Source organism: Grus americana, chromosome Z (assembly GCF_028858705.1).
Source record: "Grus americana isolate bGruAme1 chromosome Z, bGruAme1.mat, whole genome shotgun sequence".
NCBI classification, from domain to species: Eukaryota; Metazoa; Chordata; class Aves; order Gruiformes; family Gruidae; genus Grus; species Grus americana.
In genome coordinates, this window is record NC_072891.1 from 45,308,981 (window position 1) to 45,325,060 (window position 16,080).

General features: G+C 39.2%; 1 protein-coding gene across 1 annotated transcript in view; it reads left to right on the forward strand.

Annotated features, from left to right (window-relative positions):
• The window catches only part of NTRK2 (neurotrophic receptor tyrosine kinase 2), a 210,240-nt gene extending 194,456 nt beyond the window's left edge, over positions 1 to 15,784 (forward strand). Inside the window, exons 16-17 of the mRNA XM_054809979.1 lie at positions 9,409 to 9,567; positions 10,420 to 15,784. Of these exons, the coding sequence (XP_054665954.1) occupies positions 9,409 to 9,567; positions 10,420 to 10,605 (345 nt within the window). The 3' untranslated portion in view covers positions 10,606 to 15,784. The remainder of the gene's footprint in view (positions 1 to 9,408; positions 9,568 to 10,419) is intronic.
• The last annotated feature ends 296 nt before the right edge of the window (positions 15,785 to 16,080 follow it).

Sequence of the window (16,080 nt, forward strand, 5' to 3'; positions counted from 1 at the left end):
TTTTTTGTTGTTTTGTTTTTGTAATAGCAGTTACTGATATTTTTAATGACCATTTTGCGTGTTGTTTGATGGATGCCTCATTTCAGAGGAAATGCCAGTTTCAACTCACAGAATGGTGTCATGGTACAAGTGAGGAGACAAAAACTAGAATTCATGGAAGGAAAACAACAGAGAATTTTAGAATTTTTTCTATTTTAGTGAAACTTTTATCTTGTGTTTCCACTTAATGTAAACAAATTATGGCCCAGAGAAAGTGAGAAGCAGACAACATCATTAAGACTGCAGAAGAGAAGGAAAATGAGCACAAGGACCTCACCATCGCCTTGTTTATTAGCATCTGGCTGAGGACCAGTGTAATTTAGGCTCTCTCAGGTCCCTGCCAATGTGACTGTCTATGTGCATAGACTTAGATTAGCCTGTTTATGCTATCAGTGTAGACATTCCCAGTGCGAGCACTGAAGACAGATAAGGATTGTGATTATACTTCTCCTTTGCTCTTTAGGTAAGTAGACATAAGTCTTCACAGAAAAGAGCAATTGCTAATTCTCTGAAATAGTAAGATTATTGGTCTTCCTTTGAATTCATGAAACCTTGCTCTGCCTTGGTGATGCTTCTGGCTAGAGAGAGTACATCTCTGAACTCTCTTCAGGCAGTCAGTAGTTGACAGATTTGATCTGACGTGACTTGCCCAGCATCATACAGGTAGTCTGTGAACAAGCCAAAAGAGTTGACGTAAAATGGTTGGCTTATTTCTCTTTTGCACTGATGGTTCAAAGCAACCTCTTTCACTTGTGGGAAAGATGCAGGAACTCAGTAGATTTGCCCATATTCTTAGGATTTGTGAAACTAAAAACTCTACTCATTTTGTTGCCTCACATATGTATGGCAGTTTGTTAATCTTGCTATTTGTAAGCCATTTGATAAATTAACCACCCAGGGAAAGGGGAAGAGACTATCTAACAAAATTCAAAGAACTGTAACATCTGAGACATTTCAACTAAAAGTTTTGGTGCTCCCATGCGATGTGCATTATAGAAACACTTTCATGGCTCACGAGAGAAGTAAAGCTACAAACCAAGTTGTGTTGCTCCCCTCTTCTCCTGTGATGTAATTTGACATGACCTATAGAGCCAGACATGCTGTGTTAACCTACAGTAAATTTGGAAAAAAAAATGGTTTTCAGTAAAAGAAGTATGGGAAAAGGTTGTGATCTCTAGTACTTGAGAAACAGCTTTCAGACTTGACATCAGGAGTCGAGGTTTCCTAGTGAACCCAAACTGGCTTATGTGGTATGATACTTGGCTTTCAGAGTCTGCCCTCGAGTAACTGCTACTTGTTGATATTGACTGTGCAGTTCAGCTAACATCTCATCACATTACACCTCAAACCCCCTTTTTAAAAAGCAAACAGAAATTGGGATTTCAACTATAGTACAGACTTACAGAAGCCAGTTTTCCAATGCATATTAAAGGTTATTTTAAAAACCACCTAGGCCCTGGTAGCCCAGACTACTTGGGATTAATATAAAAGTGGAATTTGATATTTTGTAAACTGTTTGCATCAGAATTCAGGAAGGCAGTAGCTGTAGTTCGTTAATATTGCATTGCAAAATTGTTTTGCTGTTGGCTTGGACACATTAGATGATCATCCCAGAGCCTGTGAGGATTTTAACATGAGTTGTTGCAGCTGCTTGTCTGCTGGTACCTGATACATCTCTTCATCCACTGGTACAACCAGCAGACATTCAGGTGTGGAAATAGGGATAGGTTACAAGTGATATAGCAACAACTTTTTGTAAAGGAAAACCCAAGACTTCACATGAGCTCAGTATTCTGAGTTGCAAGTTGTGCCACTGGAGTGATCAGTAACCGTATGCTATGGCATAACTTGATATGACAGATTAGGAGACTACAAGGTGGTTTAGAAAGGAGAGGCCATGTGGTTCAATGTGCCAAGTCTTCTCTGATTTGTAGTAATCCCATCTCCATGCTCTTTCACCAGCTTCCTGAATTCCCATCTTCAGAAACAAATCTAGATGTCCACTGAATTAATTGAAGTACACCGTTCAAGTTATCTTTCTTTTCAATTTACCACAGTACACCTGCCTTTTTGTTCACTTAGATTATCATTTATCGTTTAACACTAGAAATTTTTCTCATTTTAAAGTAAAAGAAATGATACTTTAAAGGAATAGAGTTCTTAATTTCATTCATACACACTTCATCCTGGGATGCCGAAGAGCTGTAATCCATTACTTGTCAGTGCTGCAGATTTCTACTCAGTTAACTTTCCTTTTGTCCCTCTGATAGGGGACATTTCTTCTAATCAGAGATGTGAATCATGTCATCTTCTTCATAACACTCATCTGATCTTACCTCCAGGGCACCTCATCTTCCTTTCTTGGAAGAGTAGGTGCTCTGTAATGCAGTAACTACTACAGTTTATTAATTATCCTGTATATTTGGCTGACACAATATGATATTGTGTTTTATGAAATACAATAATAGATACAGTTTCTATATCCTTTCAACTTAGCATTTGAAAAGGTCTTTGGAAGATGCCGAATTGTAAGATATGGTAGGTCATTCACATATTTTAATTCCATGTGGTGTCTCTCCTTCATTCCACCCTTTTGGCAGAATTGTTTCTAGCCCTCCACAAGCATTGCTAAGAAGTTTGATAAGCACTGCATATTGCAATGTGTGGCCTGTCAACATGGGAACATAGAAATCGCTTCTCCACAGGCCCCCTCTAGTCCAGTATCCTGTCACTGTGAGTAACCAGTGCCTGCGGAATAGTATGAAAACAGGTTAAGCTTATATTAATATTTCCCTCATGTACTCTCATATCCTCCAGCACTCTGCTGCTCAGGCACTTCCTGGGCCAGAGATGGTATCTTTGTGTTTGATAGGCCTTGTCAGATTTTATCCTCCATGGGTGTGTTTAATCACTTTTTGATCCCAGGCATGCCTTGGGGGTTGGCGGTATCTTGCAGCAATGAGTTCCACAAGCAACTGTATGTTATGTGACAGGTTGCTTCTTTTTTCTTTGTTATGAACCTGCCATTTACAAATTTCATTTCTGGTTCTTGCATTATGTGATGCCCTGAGTAATGGGTCTTTCCTCATCTTCTCCATACTGCTCATGGTTTCGTGGAGACTGATGAGAAGAATTTTATCTCCAGCCACACAAAGTTGACACACAATTTTGAACTGATGTTGCACAGCTGAAGAGGGAATTTACAGTGTAATAAATGTTGTTCTAGACATTATTTCAGTTCTCTGACAAGACCACTGGTAGAATTAATTAAGAACTTCAGATATAAGCCCCTTTTGAATAGAGATGAACTAAAGCAGGGCTAAAAGTGAAAATGAAAGGCCACGTCTTTAGCTATTGGCTAATAATAATCTGTCTTATTTCATAATTCAGTAACCTCATGTGCTGGAGTGGTATGGCTTGTTATGACTGTGAAAATAACATATTGCTTTTCTGCAAGTGGACATGGCAGGACTGATATTTTAAGAAGAGACATTGACTTTGTCTGCAAGGCCAGGGCATGGAAGAAATGAAAATAACAATTATTGATTTTTTTCTTGTGCTGAAACATTTGCCAGCATTTTATGAGGGGGAAAGAGCAGATGTTCACCAAGAGAGGAGAGGTTTTCAGTTTTAGCAATAAGACATGATAATTTTTGCAGAGAACATTTCTTTGCAGTTATATCATCCCGCGATGGGGAAACAAGTCCGAAGATCAAAACATAAATAGCAAAAACTACCTTGAAATGCTGTAGTTCCTCAAGTATATAGAATGCTTTTTTAGGAGGGAGTGAACAAATGAATCAAAAGGTATAGCTTGGTTCCAGTTTGACGAACTAAGATCCAGTTGCGTTAGAGACAGAGTATATACTTGTCACATGACATTTAATTTAATCATATGCTGAACTATGTTGCTGTTTTCAAGACTACCACCCTGAACTGCAAAAGGTCTGAGATCAGCAGGGCTCTGGAAAGATGCAGCAGTCAAGCCAGACGGGGCATTCGGCAGGATCAGGGCTGAAGCCCGTGGGTTAGTCATTCAGGTTCATTGGCCTCACAAAGTAAAAAGATTACTTTTATCCTGTTGGCAGAAAAAGCATCACTAGTCTTTAGAGAATATACAAAGCGCTGTGACGCATTACTGCAATGTCACTCTGTGGGAATCGTGGGAACTGGGGAACGCTGAACGTAAATGAGGAAGTCTGTTTTCCAAGGCTATGCAATTGGTTGCTGTGCTTTTTACTGCATGAATTCAGAGTAATCAACTACTTAAAGCCAGAAGTTTAAAAAAGTGGGGAAAGGGTTATGTAATACAATGCCTGCAAAAACTGGGGGTTGGATTTGACGTCCTCTCCAGCAGTGCTGGAGCCTCTCCAAATATGGCAACCAGCATTTAGTGGGAAAAGAGATTGCTCCCTGTTCCAGCTAGTCCCTGTCCTGTCCTTTGGTTAGCCCGTGGAGCACCCGAGGCATGGCTCTGGAGTGCCAAAGCCCTCTGTCATACCCGCAGCAGCACAGCCCCCAGTGCTGCTATGGTAAGACCAGGTTGCAGCTGGCATGCATTGCAAAAGTATGGCAAATCCATTCAGCCCTCCCTCTTCATGGTACAAATGAGTAAGGTGTAGACCTGGTGTGAAATTATTGAGTGGTCATCTTAGCAGCATTATTTCTTGTGTCTTTCCCAGCCTGTGGCTTGTGCCTCATCTGTGCAGCCCCGCATGCAGCCTATTTCTTCCATATCTCTGTAGGTTGGCTTCCCCCAGCTCTGCCCACAGCCTCCTGTTCCCAGCAGGAGCACAAGGCTTCATTCGCTCATTCTTTGTAAGACAGCATAGCCATTTGCTCACAAACATCAGGTAACAGGGCTTTGAGTTCCCATGGCAGTTGGGCAGTAGAAGTTGACACAGTGAGCAGGACAGGGTATCAACAGATGCATTTTTAATTGGCATAGGGAAATTGCAGTGATTGCCTGCCTTTAGCTGGACAACAATCAGCTGAGGGCTCTTCTCTGTAGCAGTAATATTAATGTGCAAGAAAACTGGGTTTACATTGGATGGATGGATGGATGGATGGATGGATGCAGACCCTTGGACAACAAAAATCACCTTCCACAGAATGTTGTACTACAGGCCTAGGTTCCTTCTTAAAACTGAAATTTCTGCATTAGACAAGCCTCACCATTTCCTAGTGCCTGTGAGGCAGGATATGGAACAGCCAGAAAGTGAACAAACTTTAGCAAACTCTAGAATTAGATGCCCTGCTTTAAGGCTAAGACTTGGTGCTTCTCTAGCAATCCTTGCAGATTGATGTTTGCAAGTAGATGAAAACAATGTTCAAGGTTGGCTTATCTGGCACCTTTCAAAGTGCTAAATTCATTTAACTGATGAGTGCTGAAAGTGGTGACAAGTGGAATGATACTGTATTGTGTAAAGTGCAACATTTCATACGTGGAACAGTGTGGGGGTTTCCCCTTGGAAGTGGCTCTTTGGAAAGCATCATAGTTCACGGATCTGGCATAGTAGTCTCCTCCCTGTGGATAGTTTAGACATTGCAGAAGCTAATTGTCCAGGCTTTCTGGTTTAGATTCTAGGCCAATATTGCTAGTAAAAGGAACTTTGAACATAATAGTAGGCTACAACTTGGCTAGGGAGTGTATGCTTCCATAAACTGACATTTGGAAGCCTGTACTTAAGTCCCAGAAGGGATCTGGAGAAGTGCAATTCTAAATAAAAATGAACCATCATAATGCTTTCAGGTAAACATCAAGAAAGTATACCCTGATTTATAGCCACAAAGCGGTCATTTTTACAGCTAAAGCATGGATTTTAAAGTGATAGCATATTAAGTTAAAACTGTAATGTTTTTAAACCTGTCATAACCTTAGCTAGACTGAATATAGAGGTGCTATTTACCTGTGTTATTTAGTCTGCTTAGCACACAACCATTTTAAAATTATGTGTATCGAGCAGCACTGCAATTACAGTGTGCATTGCAGGGACTTCATCCTGCAGAATGCTGATGATATCTGAGAGCTGTGTAATAGTTGCGTGTCTTATTAAAGAATACACGGAAGGCATTCCTTTGAAGCACTCAGCACCTTTAAGGTCTGGTCAGTGTAGTCATGTTTTCCTTCTTTGGTCCTTCTTGGAAAACACCTCTTAGCCTTGCTGAGAGTTTGGCAACAACAGCAAAAAGGCACTCCACTGCTATTATGGCACAACTGTGGGTGCTTGGACTCCACAGTCCAATAAAGGTCGAAAGCAGCTCACAACTGACTGGCAATTTTTTTCAGGCATCCTGCGAACAGTGCTGTCAAGTCCCAGGCGTCAGTTTAAGAAAGCTCTGAAGCATGTGCTTCATTTTAAGTATATACGTAACACTGCCCTTAATGCTTTTCTGAGCTGAGTGAGTGTTGACTCACTAACCACTGATCATTAGTAGAGAAGAAAATGTGCATTTAGAAAAAGTGCCGTTGGGCAGGCTCTGAACTGTAATTTTGATGTGGCTGAACTGAAATCTGAGTTGGAATTGAAGGTGCTCTTGGACCACAGGTAGATGCTCAGCCTGGCACAGGTGATGCTCAGTGTTGCACAGGTACCCTGCCTTCAATGCAATCCTGTCTGGCAAGAAAAGCACCCCTTATAAGTCTGTTGATACTTTGCAAGGCATTAAATAATATCTTCACAAAGATAATGCTGAGGCATTGGAAGTAACTTTGCCTAAAATGATTGATATTGGCAATGATAGAGATGGAGAGACCTCAGGACTTCTCAGTCCTGGGTAAGTACTCTGCCCAGTGAAGTCTTCTGCCTTCAGGGACAGAAATGGACACAGCTCCAGGCAGGATGATACAGGAAGAACACCAAAGAGCCCTGTGGCTCATGCTTATCTGTAAATTGAATTCTTGATGTCCATACTGATGAGTCAGTTTTGCTATGACTGCAAAGAGAGACAGCTAGGTCTGTGATGTTACAGATCAGTTCATCACAGAGCCATCATTTGGTAGCAATTTATCATCATCACTCTAGAGGTGTGTCATTCATTTTACTGAATGACTCTGGAAACTCAGCACAGAGTGCTACCACAAATACACTGTGGTTGGGCAGCAAGGAACCATGGGAAAAGTAGATTTTGAGAGTAGGGGTTTTTGAATTGCTTTCTCAAAATCTCTTGATGTAAGATGTGACAAATATGAAAAAATAGAGACATATATTTTATTGTTTATAGCTTTCATTAATTTTTAAGGAATGAGGCAAATAAATTGCTGAAAACAACCAGTAGCAGAAGCTGTATGATGAACAGATCTAAGAGCCATTTTAATATTTGATGAGACAAAAGGTTCTCATCACTAACCATCTTTTAATGGCACTTGCTCGTTGTCCAGGTGTATGTGGCAGCATGTTTCAAAGGGACTGACTTTTTTGACTTTCTAATAAAATACCTCTCGAGATAGGGGTGAAAGTGGTGGTTTGGAGCTGTTTGGTTGCTGTGTTAGTTTAGGTTATGAAACTGAGGTAGGAAACTGAATCTTCATTTGCATATCAGCATGTGTGTGCCTTACTTCAAGCTCTCCACATCATTGAGTGACTTCTTAATCAAAGATGATTAAAAATACTGATGTACAGAGCCTTACAGCCAGTCTCCCTGCCAGAGGGGTAAACTGTAACACAAATAGGCTGAATTGAGCAAAGCACTTAAAAATGTGTATCCATCCTCTGTCCATGGAGTGCTCACGTGTATGTTTTTAAGTTAGGCGGAAAGCCGCAGGAATTGGTCCCCTTTTCTGAAACCTGTGCACAGCAACCTGCATTGAGTCAGAAGCAAATCTGCAATGTAGCCAGGAACTGAACTCGGGACCCCTGCCTTTCATTCAGCATCCTGACAAAAAATGTTCCTCCATCGCTTGCATGACATCTCATGTAGGGAGAGGAGAAGGAAAGCCTAGTAATAGACCAAGTTTGTGAAACTTTTAGCATGACTTTCTGTTTTTATGGAGTCAGTAGCAAGTGTTGACTTGTGGTGATGCACAGAACAGGGTTGAGCTCTCACAGCCATAGCTGTGTTTTTGCTATGCTGCGCTAACACTGAATTACTGACAAATAGCTGGAAATAGATGTTCTGAGTGATTTAGAAATAATGTGAACCCTGACTGACCTTCTATTGGGCTTTCCTTCCATTTGCTGTTTAAACATGAGAACAAGCAGGGCATTATTTATAACAGCAAATGTAAAGTCCCACAAGGAGAAATGATACTTTGAATTGACAAAATCTTGAAAGTGCAAATGTGGTTTCATAACTAAATACATTTTCAGACAGGAAAATGAGAGTTAACCAAAAGTTAGATGTCCTTAAAAAAAGCTTCCCCCCCCTTTTTTTCTAAACTTCATTCAAAATATTTGCAGCTGTCTTGATGCAAAAGAAATCAGAATATCTATATATCTGTATCACAGCATCTCAGCAGTTACACTATTGTAAATGTACTTGAGTGGATCTCTTTATTGGTGTGATCCTGTTAGAATGGGACATATCAGGAACAATAAATTGTTTAGAAACTGGAAATAACTTTTTAAAAATTTATATTAAGGTTAGGAAACCTAGTTTTAAGGAAGTATAGCATTCTGCAGGAAATGAAAAATATTCTAATAGGCTTTCAGAAAGGCATTAATTTAGTGAAAGATCCCATTCAACATGAGTTGATTTGGGATGGGAGTCCGTGTCTTACAAGTTTATTATCAAGGGAATATATCCAAAGGACTGAAAATTTTTTTAAAGCTATGTAGGACTGAGTAGTTCATGTGGAACAAAATAATTTGATGCATTAACTTTGGAAATTATCAACAGAAAATAGCATTGCTTTAATTCACTCAAAATTAGGATATTAAACCATACAGATCGTGATCCGCAAGTGTCATGCAGTCAGACCATTGTGTCTTCATGGATTTCAGTTGATATCACTCAGTTTCTAGGAGAATCATGGGTGCAGATTTCATTTCATAAATCTTTTCTAGTTTCCTGAGTGTCAAAATGGAGAGTAAAACTGGCCTAATTTAAAGTGGGTTGGTAGGCTAAATTAATTAATGATTTTATAGAACTTCCTGTTCCTTGGCTAGGGTGAGCCAACTAAATGTTAAAGATGAGTTTACATTTCAGAAACAACGTCTTTGGAGATTCTGTTGAGAAACCTATCATGGTAGTCATTGTTGGGGGGAAAGGAGTTTGGATCATGAATCCCTAGTTCTTAAAAGCTCCTCAAAGTGAATGGTATAAGATGGGAAAAAAAGAAACCATGGATTCTCCTTATTTAACTTCTTGACAGTCTTCCTTGTGAGGGTCTGGAGGAATTGTCTCTGACTCTTTAATTCTTTTTCTCAGGTTGGGGGTCACACCATGCTGCCCATTCGTTGGATGCCTCCAGAGAGTATCATGTACAGGAAGTTCACCACAGAAAGCGATGTCTGGAGCCTGGGGGTTGTATTGTGGGAAATCTTTACCTATGGCAAACAGCCATGGTATCAGCTCTCAAACAATGAGGTGTGTGTAATACATTCTCAAACTGTAATGGGAAGGCTGGCACATTAACTGTTGCTATAGCTTATCTGGAGAAGGGACAGCAACGAATTTATTTAGTAAAGGCAAACCTCCTGATATCAGGCATTTATGGTATTGTCATGAACTTTGTAGGTGAATTTCTTCCTTTTCACCCTTTTCTAGCCAGGATGGATGGAAGTTGTCCAAGCAGAACTATACCAGTTGGAATTTTTCCTTTGGATAGGATAGAGTCTGATCTGGGTATTGAGAAAGACCATGAAACAATGAAAAGGAGCTTAGCTATCTCCTGAACAGGCTTTGGGTGATATCAATTCCATATCGTACATGCCATTGCTGCAGAGTGGTTGTCAAAAACCATTCTTGAATAGATTGAAGTAATCTGGAGATCTCCTGACTTCCAGGCAGTCACAAGTAACCCCTTTCCAGAGATTAGCCACAGGGATACTCGTAAGTTTAAGGAGGGAGGGAGAGGCACTGATGCTCTGCGTGAGCAGGGTGAAAACTTAGCATCCTTCTAAGATGACGTGAGATTGATAGACGAGTAGAGAGGGGAGGTATGGGATTACTTCCTGGCCATCATTCCTTCATGAGTGGAAGTGGCAACATGGGTGAACTTAACATCAGTGAAGTTATTGTTCCTTCACAACTTACATTACAGTGATTTTTCCAGATTGCATCCTGCTGCTCATGCATCTACCTAGAAACACAGCCCTTGGCAGAGTTGGCTGGGTGACTGCCACCAGTGAGGCTGCTGTGGCAATTAGCAGTTAACTCTTCCATGGATGACGCCCACATAGTTGGCACAGCTGATCCTTTCCTTGTGATTTCTCGTAGGTGATTGAGTGCATCACTCAGGGCCGAGTCCTGCAGCGACCTCGCACATGCCCCAAGGAAGTGTATGACTTGATGCTGGGCTGTTGGCAACGGGAGCCTCACATGAGGCTCAACATCAAAGATATCTATTCCCTCCTCCAGAACTTGGCCAAGGCATCTCCAGTCTACTTGGATATTTTAGGCTAAAGTCTCCTAGCATTTCTTCTTATGGGCTGTGGGAATGAATGTGTTCAACTGCCGCTGAACTCCATTAAAATGTATTCTTAACTTTGACAGTATTAATGACAGAGTTGCGGAGAAGCTTTCAAAGGGCAAGCAATGTGCACTTCTCCATCTGTAGACACAGTATTGACTTTTTAGACATTACTGAGACGTATCTTCTCTCTCTCTCTCTTTCAGTTTCTATCATTTTTTTCTTCTCTCCTGTCTTTCTAATCAATTTGGCTTCTGCATCATTGTAACTCTGCATAGACAAAGGCCTTAAAAATCTGATGTGTTATATCAGCAGACTCTTCAGTTTGCCCACCACAACTAACAATGCCTTGTTGTATTCATGCCTTTGATGTGGATGAAAAAAAGGGAAAAATATATTTGACTCGAACTTTGTGATTTCACTGTACAGCTACGGGGAGTTTCTATGGATTCACCTCAATTTTTTTGCTTCGGCATGTGGGTGGAAAAAGAAGACTGGTGTTCTCTATATGAAGCATATTCCTTGTGGAGATAAAGCCAGATGGAAAGAAGACAGTCTTGTGTGATACACTATCTGGAGGAACTAGGGGATCAGATGGCATCCAACCCCACAAAAGAAAAAAAAAAACTGAAATGATTTGATGGAAGGCAAGAGGGAGTATAGCACTTTCCCTGAAGAGTCTTTCTGAGGACTAAAGGGATTGTTCAAGGAGGTGCTTTGCCAGCACCTTTCATTGCCAGATACAAGTAAAAGGGAAGAAGATGCTGCCTGCACTGCACACAATTACGTTACAGTATGATAAACTAAACACATGCCCTTATTTTGTCTTCTGGAAGGATGTTGTCATGCCACTGGTATAAAAATGTTCTCCAGCTAGTCTTTTTATTAAAGGCTGAAGCTAGGCTTATTAATGTACAGTATTAATTTCAGGATCACATGTTGAATCTAAGGATTTTGATAAGATAGGACAAGCTATAGATGCTGGGGCAGGTGTATCCTATACTGTGCTTGTCCAGCAGCGTATTCCTTCCTTCCTCAATCCTTTTTCTTTTTTTTTAACCGTGCAAGCAAAACTGTGCATGGTCTTTGTCGGTTAATGCCCTTTGTGCAGAAACTATCACTCATCTTGTAGTACACCGTAGTAGGCATAGCGAACTCATAACAATGTAACTTATATTTCATTAGAAGGGGCTAATGGCGGACATTAGCCATGTTAAAATGTCTTTACAATGTTATACAATAGGCTGACATAACATGAATAATCTAAAGCACGGAGATCACTGGTTATGTTTGAGCCATGGCAGGGGATAGAGATCTCTAGAGAAAATTAATTACTCTGAGGTTATGGCTTAGTATTCAGAGTACAAAAAGCCTGAGCTCAGCACCATGTTTGGTGCTAGTGCTGTCATTACTAACATCCACACTTTCTTAAATAATTTATTTTTAGTTGGATAGGCATTGTATGTGTACTACATCTGCATGGCCACTGTGTTGATGACAGCTGCATGAGGATACCTGTTATTTTTCAAACCAGAAGTGACGATTTCAAATTTAGAGTTAGGTTTATTTTTAATATGAATTCTTACAAATGAAAACCTACCTTACTTGTTCCTCAAGACTTTTGCCTCCCTCTGTGAGGGGGCGTTACTGCAAAAAAGTGATTTTTCTTTCCATTTTCTCTTTTTGTTATTTCTTATTGATATGAGCCAGATCAAAATAGGCCTTCATCTTTGTGTTGGGGATATTTTATTTAATAAATTAAGCATTTTATTTTTGTAAGTGTTCCCATAGCACATTTAATATATAATTTGCTCGCATATATTATTTATTGAGGCACTTTAGGTTTTTCCTTCAGAAGCTTTTAGAGCTAGCTCATAAAGATTCTGAACATTTTCAAAAGAAAACAGTTCACTGGACAGTGATGAAATTTTACCCTTCTCAATGTCATTGAAAAGGCAGCATTACAAATAAACATGACAGTGTAACTATAAAGCCATACTCAGTATTTCTTTAATAAACTAGATGTTATTTCTTAACCACTACTGAACTGGAAACACACAAAAAGCCAGAGGAAGATTCCTACAAAATGGGCCTTAAGATTTTATCTAGACTGTCTTGGAGGTTCACACAGAAAGCTAGATAAAGACTAAGCATCCGGTGAAACCCATTCTCTTGAGAATCTGAATGTTGTGTTTTAAAGGAAATTGAAATTGATTTTCAAAATAACAGTGGTGGGAAAGAAAGGCGTCAGAGTCCTCTCTTACTGTGCAGTGGGAGGAGGCTGCATGTGGTGGAGGGGGTGCTAAGTTTCTACCTGCTGTATTCTGTCTTAGTTTCTTATGAGCTGAAGAAAAAGGCATCTGAGATGCTTCTTCTATTGGAAAGCAGGCTCCAGCCTGAAAGCAAAAAGGTGGGTTTTGCAAGCACTGAAAGAATGTATACCAAAAAGAACCACAAAACCCTGAAAATGTACTTAGTGGCATCTTCTTTTTGATTTACTCGTGAGACTATTAGAGTCATTTCAGAGAATAAATAGTGTTACAATGCATTGTGCAATAACATAGCAGTATGTTAAACTTCTAAAGGACCAAATGTTCTACAGAGCCACTGATATGGATAACCTTGACCTATATCATTAATGTTCTTGATAGTGCATAAAATGTATAATCACAGTAGACAAGCTATAACCTGTAGCTATACATAGTTTGTGTTTGTTCATGAAAAGGTGGGTAAGAGTAGCAGAATGAGCAGAGAAGAGGAAGAAATGTGTTCAAATTACAATGAAGGGTGAGTATATGTGCATATTCATCATGCTTGCACTGTCAGCTAAATGGTGTACACTGAGTAAATATGACAATCAGGCTCATTTAAAAAGTCGTTCTGGACTGTGCTATGAACTGATCATATATATAATATATATTATATATGTGTGTTTGCATATGGCATATATATATACACACACATAGCATATACATGTATGCCTATGTCTGTTGTATTTTATTTATATATGTGCAGACATGCATGCACATTATGTATGGGCTGTGTGTATATGTATAAATTTACATACACCTACGTTATTACAAATGATGATTAGAGTGCTATTAATAAATTGATAAAGTCTGCTGAGTAACCAAAATTTTTTTTTCTTTTGATATTTCTTTTTCTATGTTTGTAAGATTCAACTTTTTAACTGGTGTGCAGCAGAGGCAGTGCTAGAATGCCAGAGATATAACAACAAGCACTATTTTCCCCCAGATGATTGCATAAAAACATTTCTTCCATTCCCATCTCACTTGTTGATTTCTCACAATGAAATGAACAGACAAGCTTCCAAGCTCAGAAAACAGTTTGTTTTACTGTCATTTCTGGGTTTGTGCTATTGTTTTATTGTCCTAGAATAACAGTGCAGCTCCATTCGCATTTTATACTCGTCTGCAGTAACAAAATAATTCCAGGAAGGAGCTGGACTATTCAGACTGCAACACAACTTGTCGGACAATGCAAACGTCAAAATTCAGCAGTAATAACAGCAGCACTCGCCACACTAGGTCCTTCACTCTCAATAGATCTGCAGAACTTGGAGCTGGCCGTGGAGAACAGATACTTGTAAAGCAACAGCACCCCATGATGCATGATGGACTGTGCCCTTTTTAGAAGGACTTCATTCATTTTGATTTGTAACACAATATATATTGTCTACAGTTTAATAAGTAACTGCCTATTTTTCTCTTTTTCTTTCTTTTTCATCCTTTCTTGCTATTTCTTTGTCACTTTCCTTCTTTCTCTTTTCCTTTCTTTCCTTTTCTCCTTTCCTTCTACTTTCCTCTTCCTTTTTCTCTTTCCCTCTCTTTCTCTCTCTGTACCCCTTTCCCCACCTGTGTGAGAGATTGTTTTTGTTGTGGTTGATGTAGACTTTTATGAAAAAACACTTTAAAAAGAAATTAAATAACCCAATAAAATGATTAGGTCACTGGATGACTAAGGTACAGTGCACATGTGTTAGAACAAGTCTGTGTCTGGGTTGTTGCAGCCTGTAACTGAATTTCAAATACTGCTGTAAAATGTGAGAGAGGGGGGTGGGGAGGGGCTGGGGAACAGATCGGGGTTTCTAATCAAAGATGAAGGTTTTGATAGCACAGGAAGTTGTATTTTCTTGTTGTGGTGGCTGGGATGAACCACTGCTGCTTTGAATCAAGAAGTCCTTTACAGCCTTAGTTAAAATACCTGTATTTGGGTGGGGGGATAGGCTACATTAATCACAAATATGAAGCAAAAAAAAAAAAAAAGTCTACATGTTGCAGGGAAAACACTGTGAATTTCACAATAGCAACCAAGTGACTATTTTGCCATCTTTTAAACATATGTCTCAGGAGAAGAAATGGGAGACGATGGGTGTGTTATTTTACTGTCTATGCATTTTAGACCAGGTCTGTGGGGGGTTTTTTTGTTTGCTTGTAGAAGGTTCTGAGTGATTTTATAAACACTGAATACTTTGGGCAAGGATAATAGAAGCTGCTAGTAGTGAGGCCGTTTGATTGGAATATGTGAGAAAACAAAGGTCAAATCAAATCTTTCCGGAGGCCTATATCTTGCAGCTTATATGTATCTTTCTGTAACTTAAAGAAAAGCAGCTAAGAATGTTTTATATACAGTAATTTAATTCAACATTGATGTTTGATTGCATCACCAATAGAGAGAGAATCAATTAATTATGAAATATTTGTCCCGGCCCTGCTCTCCACCTATATTTTATGTATGTATATATTTCTAGATATCCCTCTCTTTGTCAGTTAAGATAAAGAGGAAGATATCTACATATAAATATAAATCTCTATATTGTCACCAAACTGTGACCTGGTGTGTAGAGCTATCTTTCTCCTTTCTTTTTTCTTTTTCTTTTTTTTTTTTTTAATGTGATGTCTCCGTGGAAATATTTAGTGGTTCTTGTTTTGCAGTTTGTTATAACAAGTCATTGCTTTAAAACTTTCATTGCATCTTGGCTGATTTCAAAGTGACGCCTAGGTATCAGTGTTAAAGTTTTGTTTGTGAATCATGTGACCAGCTTCTCTCAACATGACATGGAAAGTCTCTTGTATTACAGTGTATTTAATAAAAATGATGTCTTACAATAAACAATGTCATCCATAAGAAAGATAAAATGATTACTTTAAAAACCCTAAAAGTTTCACGAAGTGTTGTGTGCTATTTTCTTTTGTTTGAATGCCTTTGTTTACCTCCATTCTTTTTTAAAAGGATGAAATTAAGGAACAGTTTGGTATGCTTACAAACATATCATTCTATGATTATATATGCACTCTAAAACCCTGAATAAAAAACAGGTAACTGAAGTCGTAGTTGATGAAAGAGGAGACCCATAGTAATAAGGAAAAGGAATATCCAATCTGAATGTGATGAGAGACTCTTTTTTAATTCTTTGTTTTCCATATGAAGATCCAATTTGAATGCTT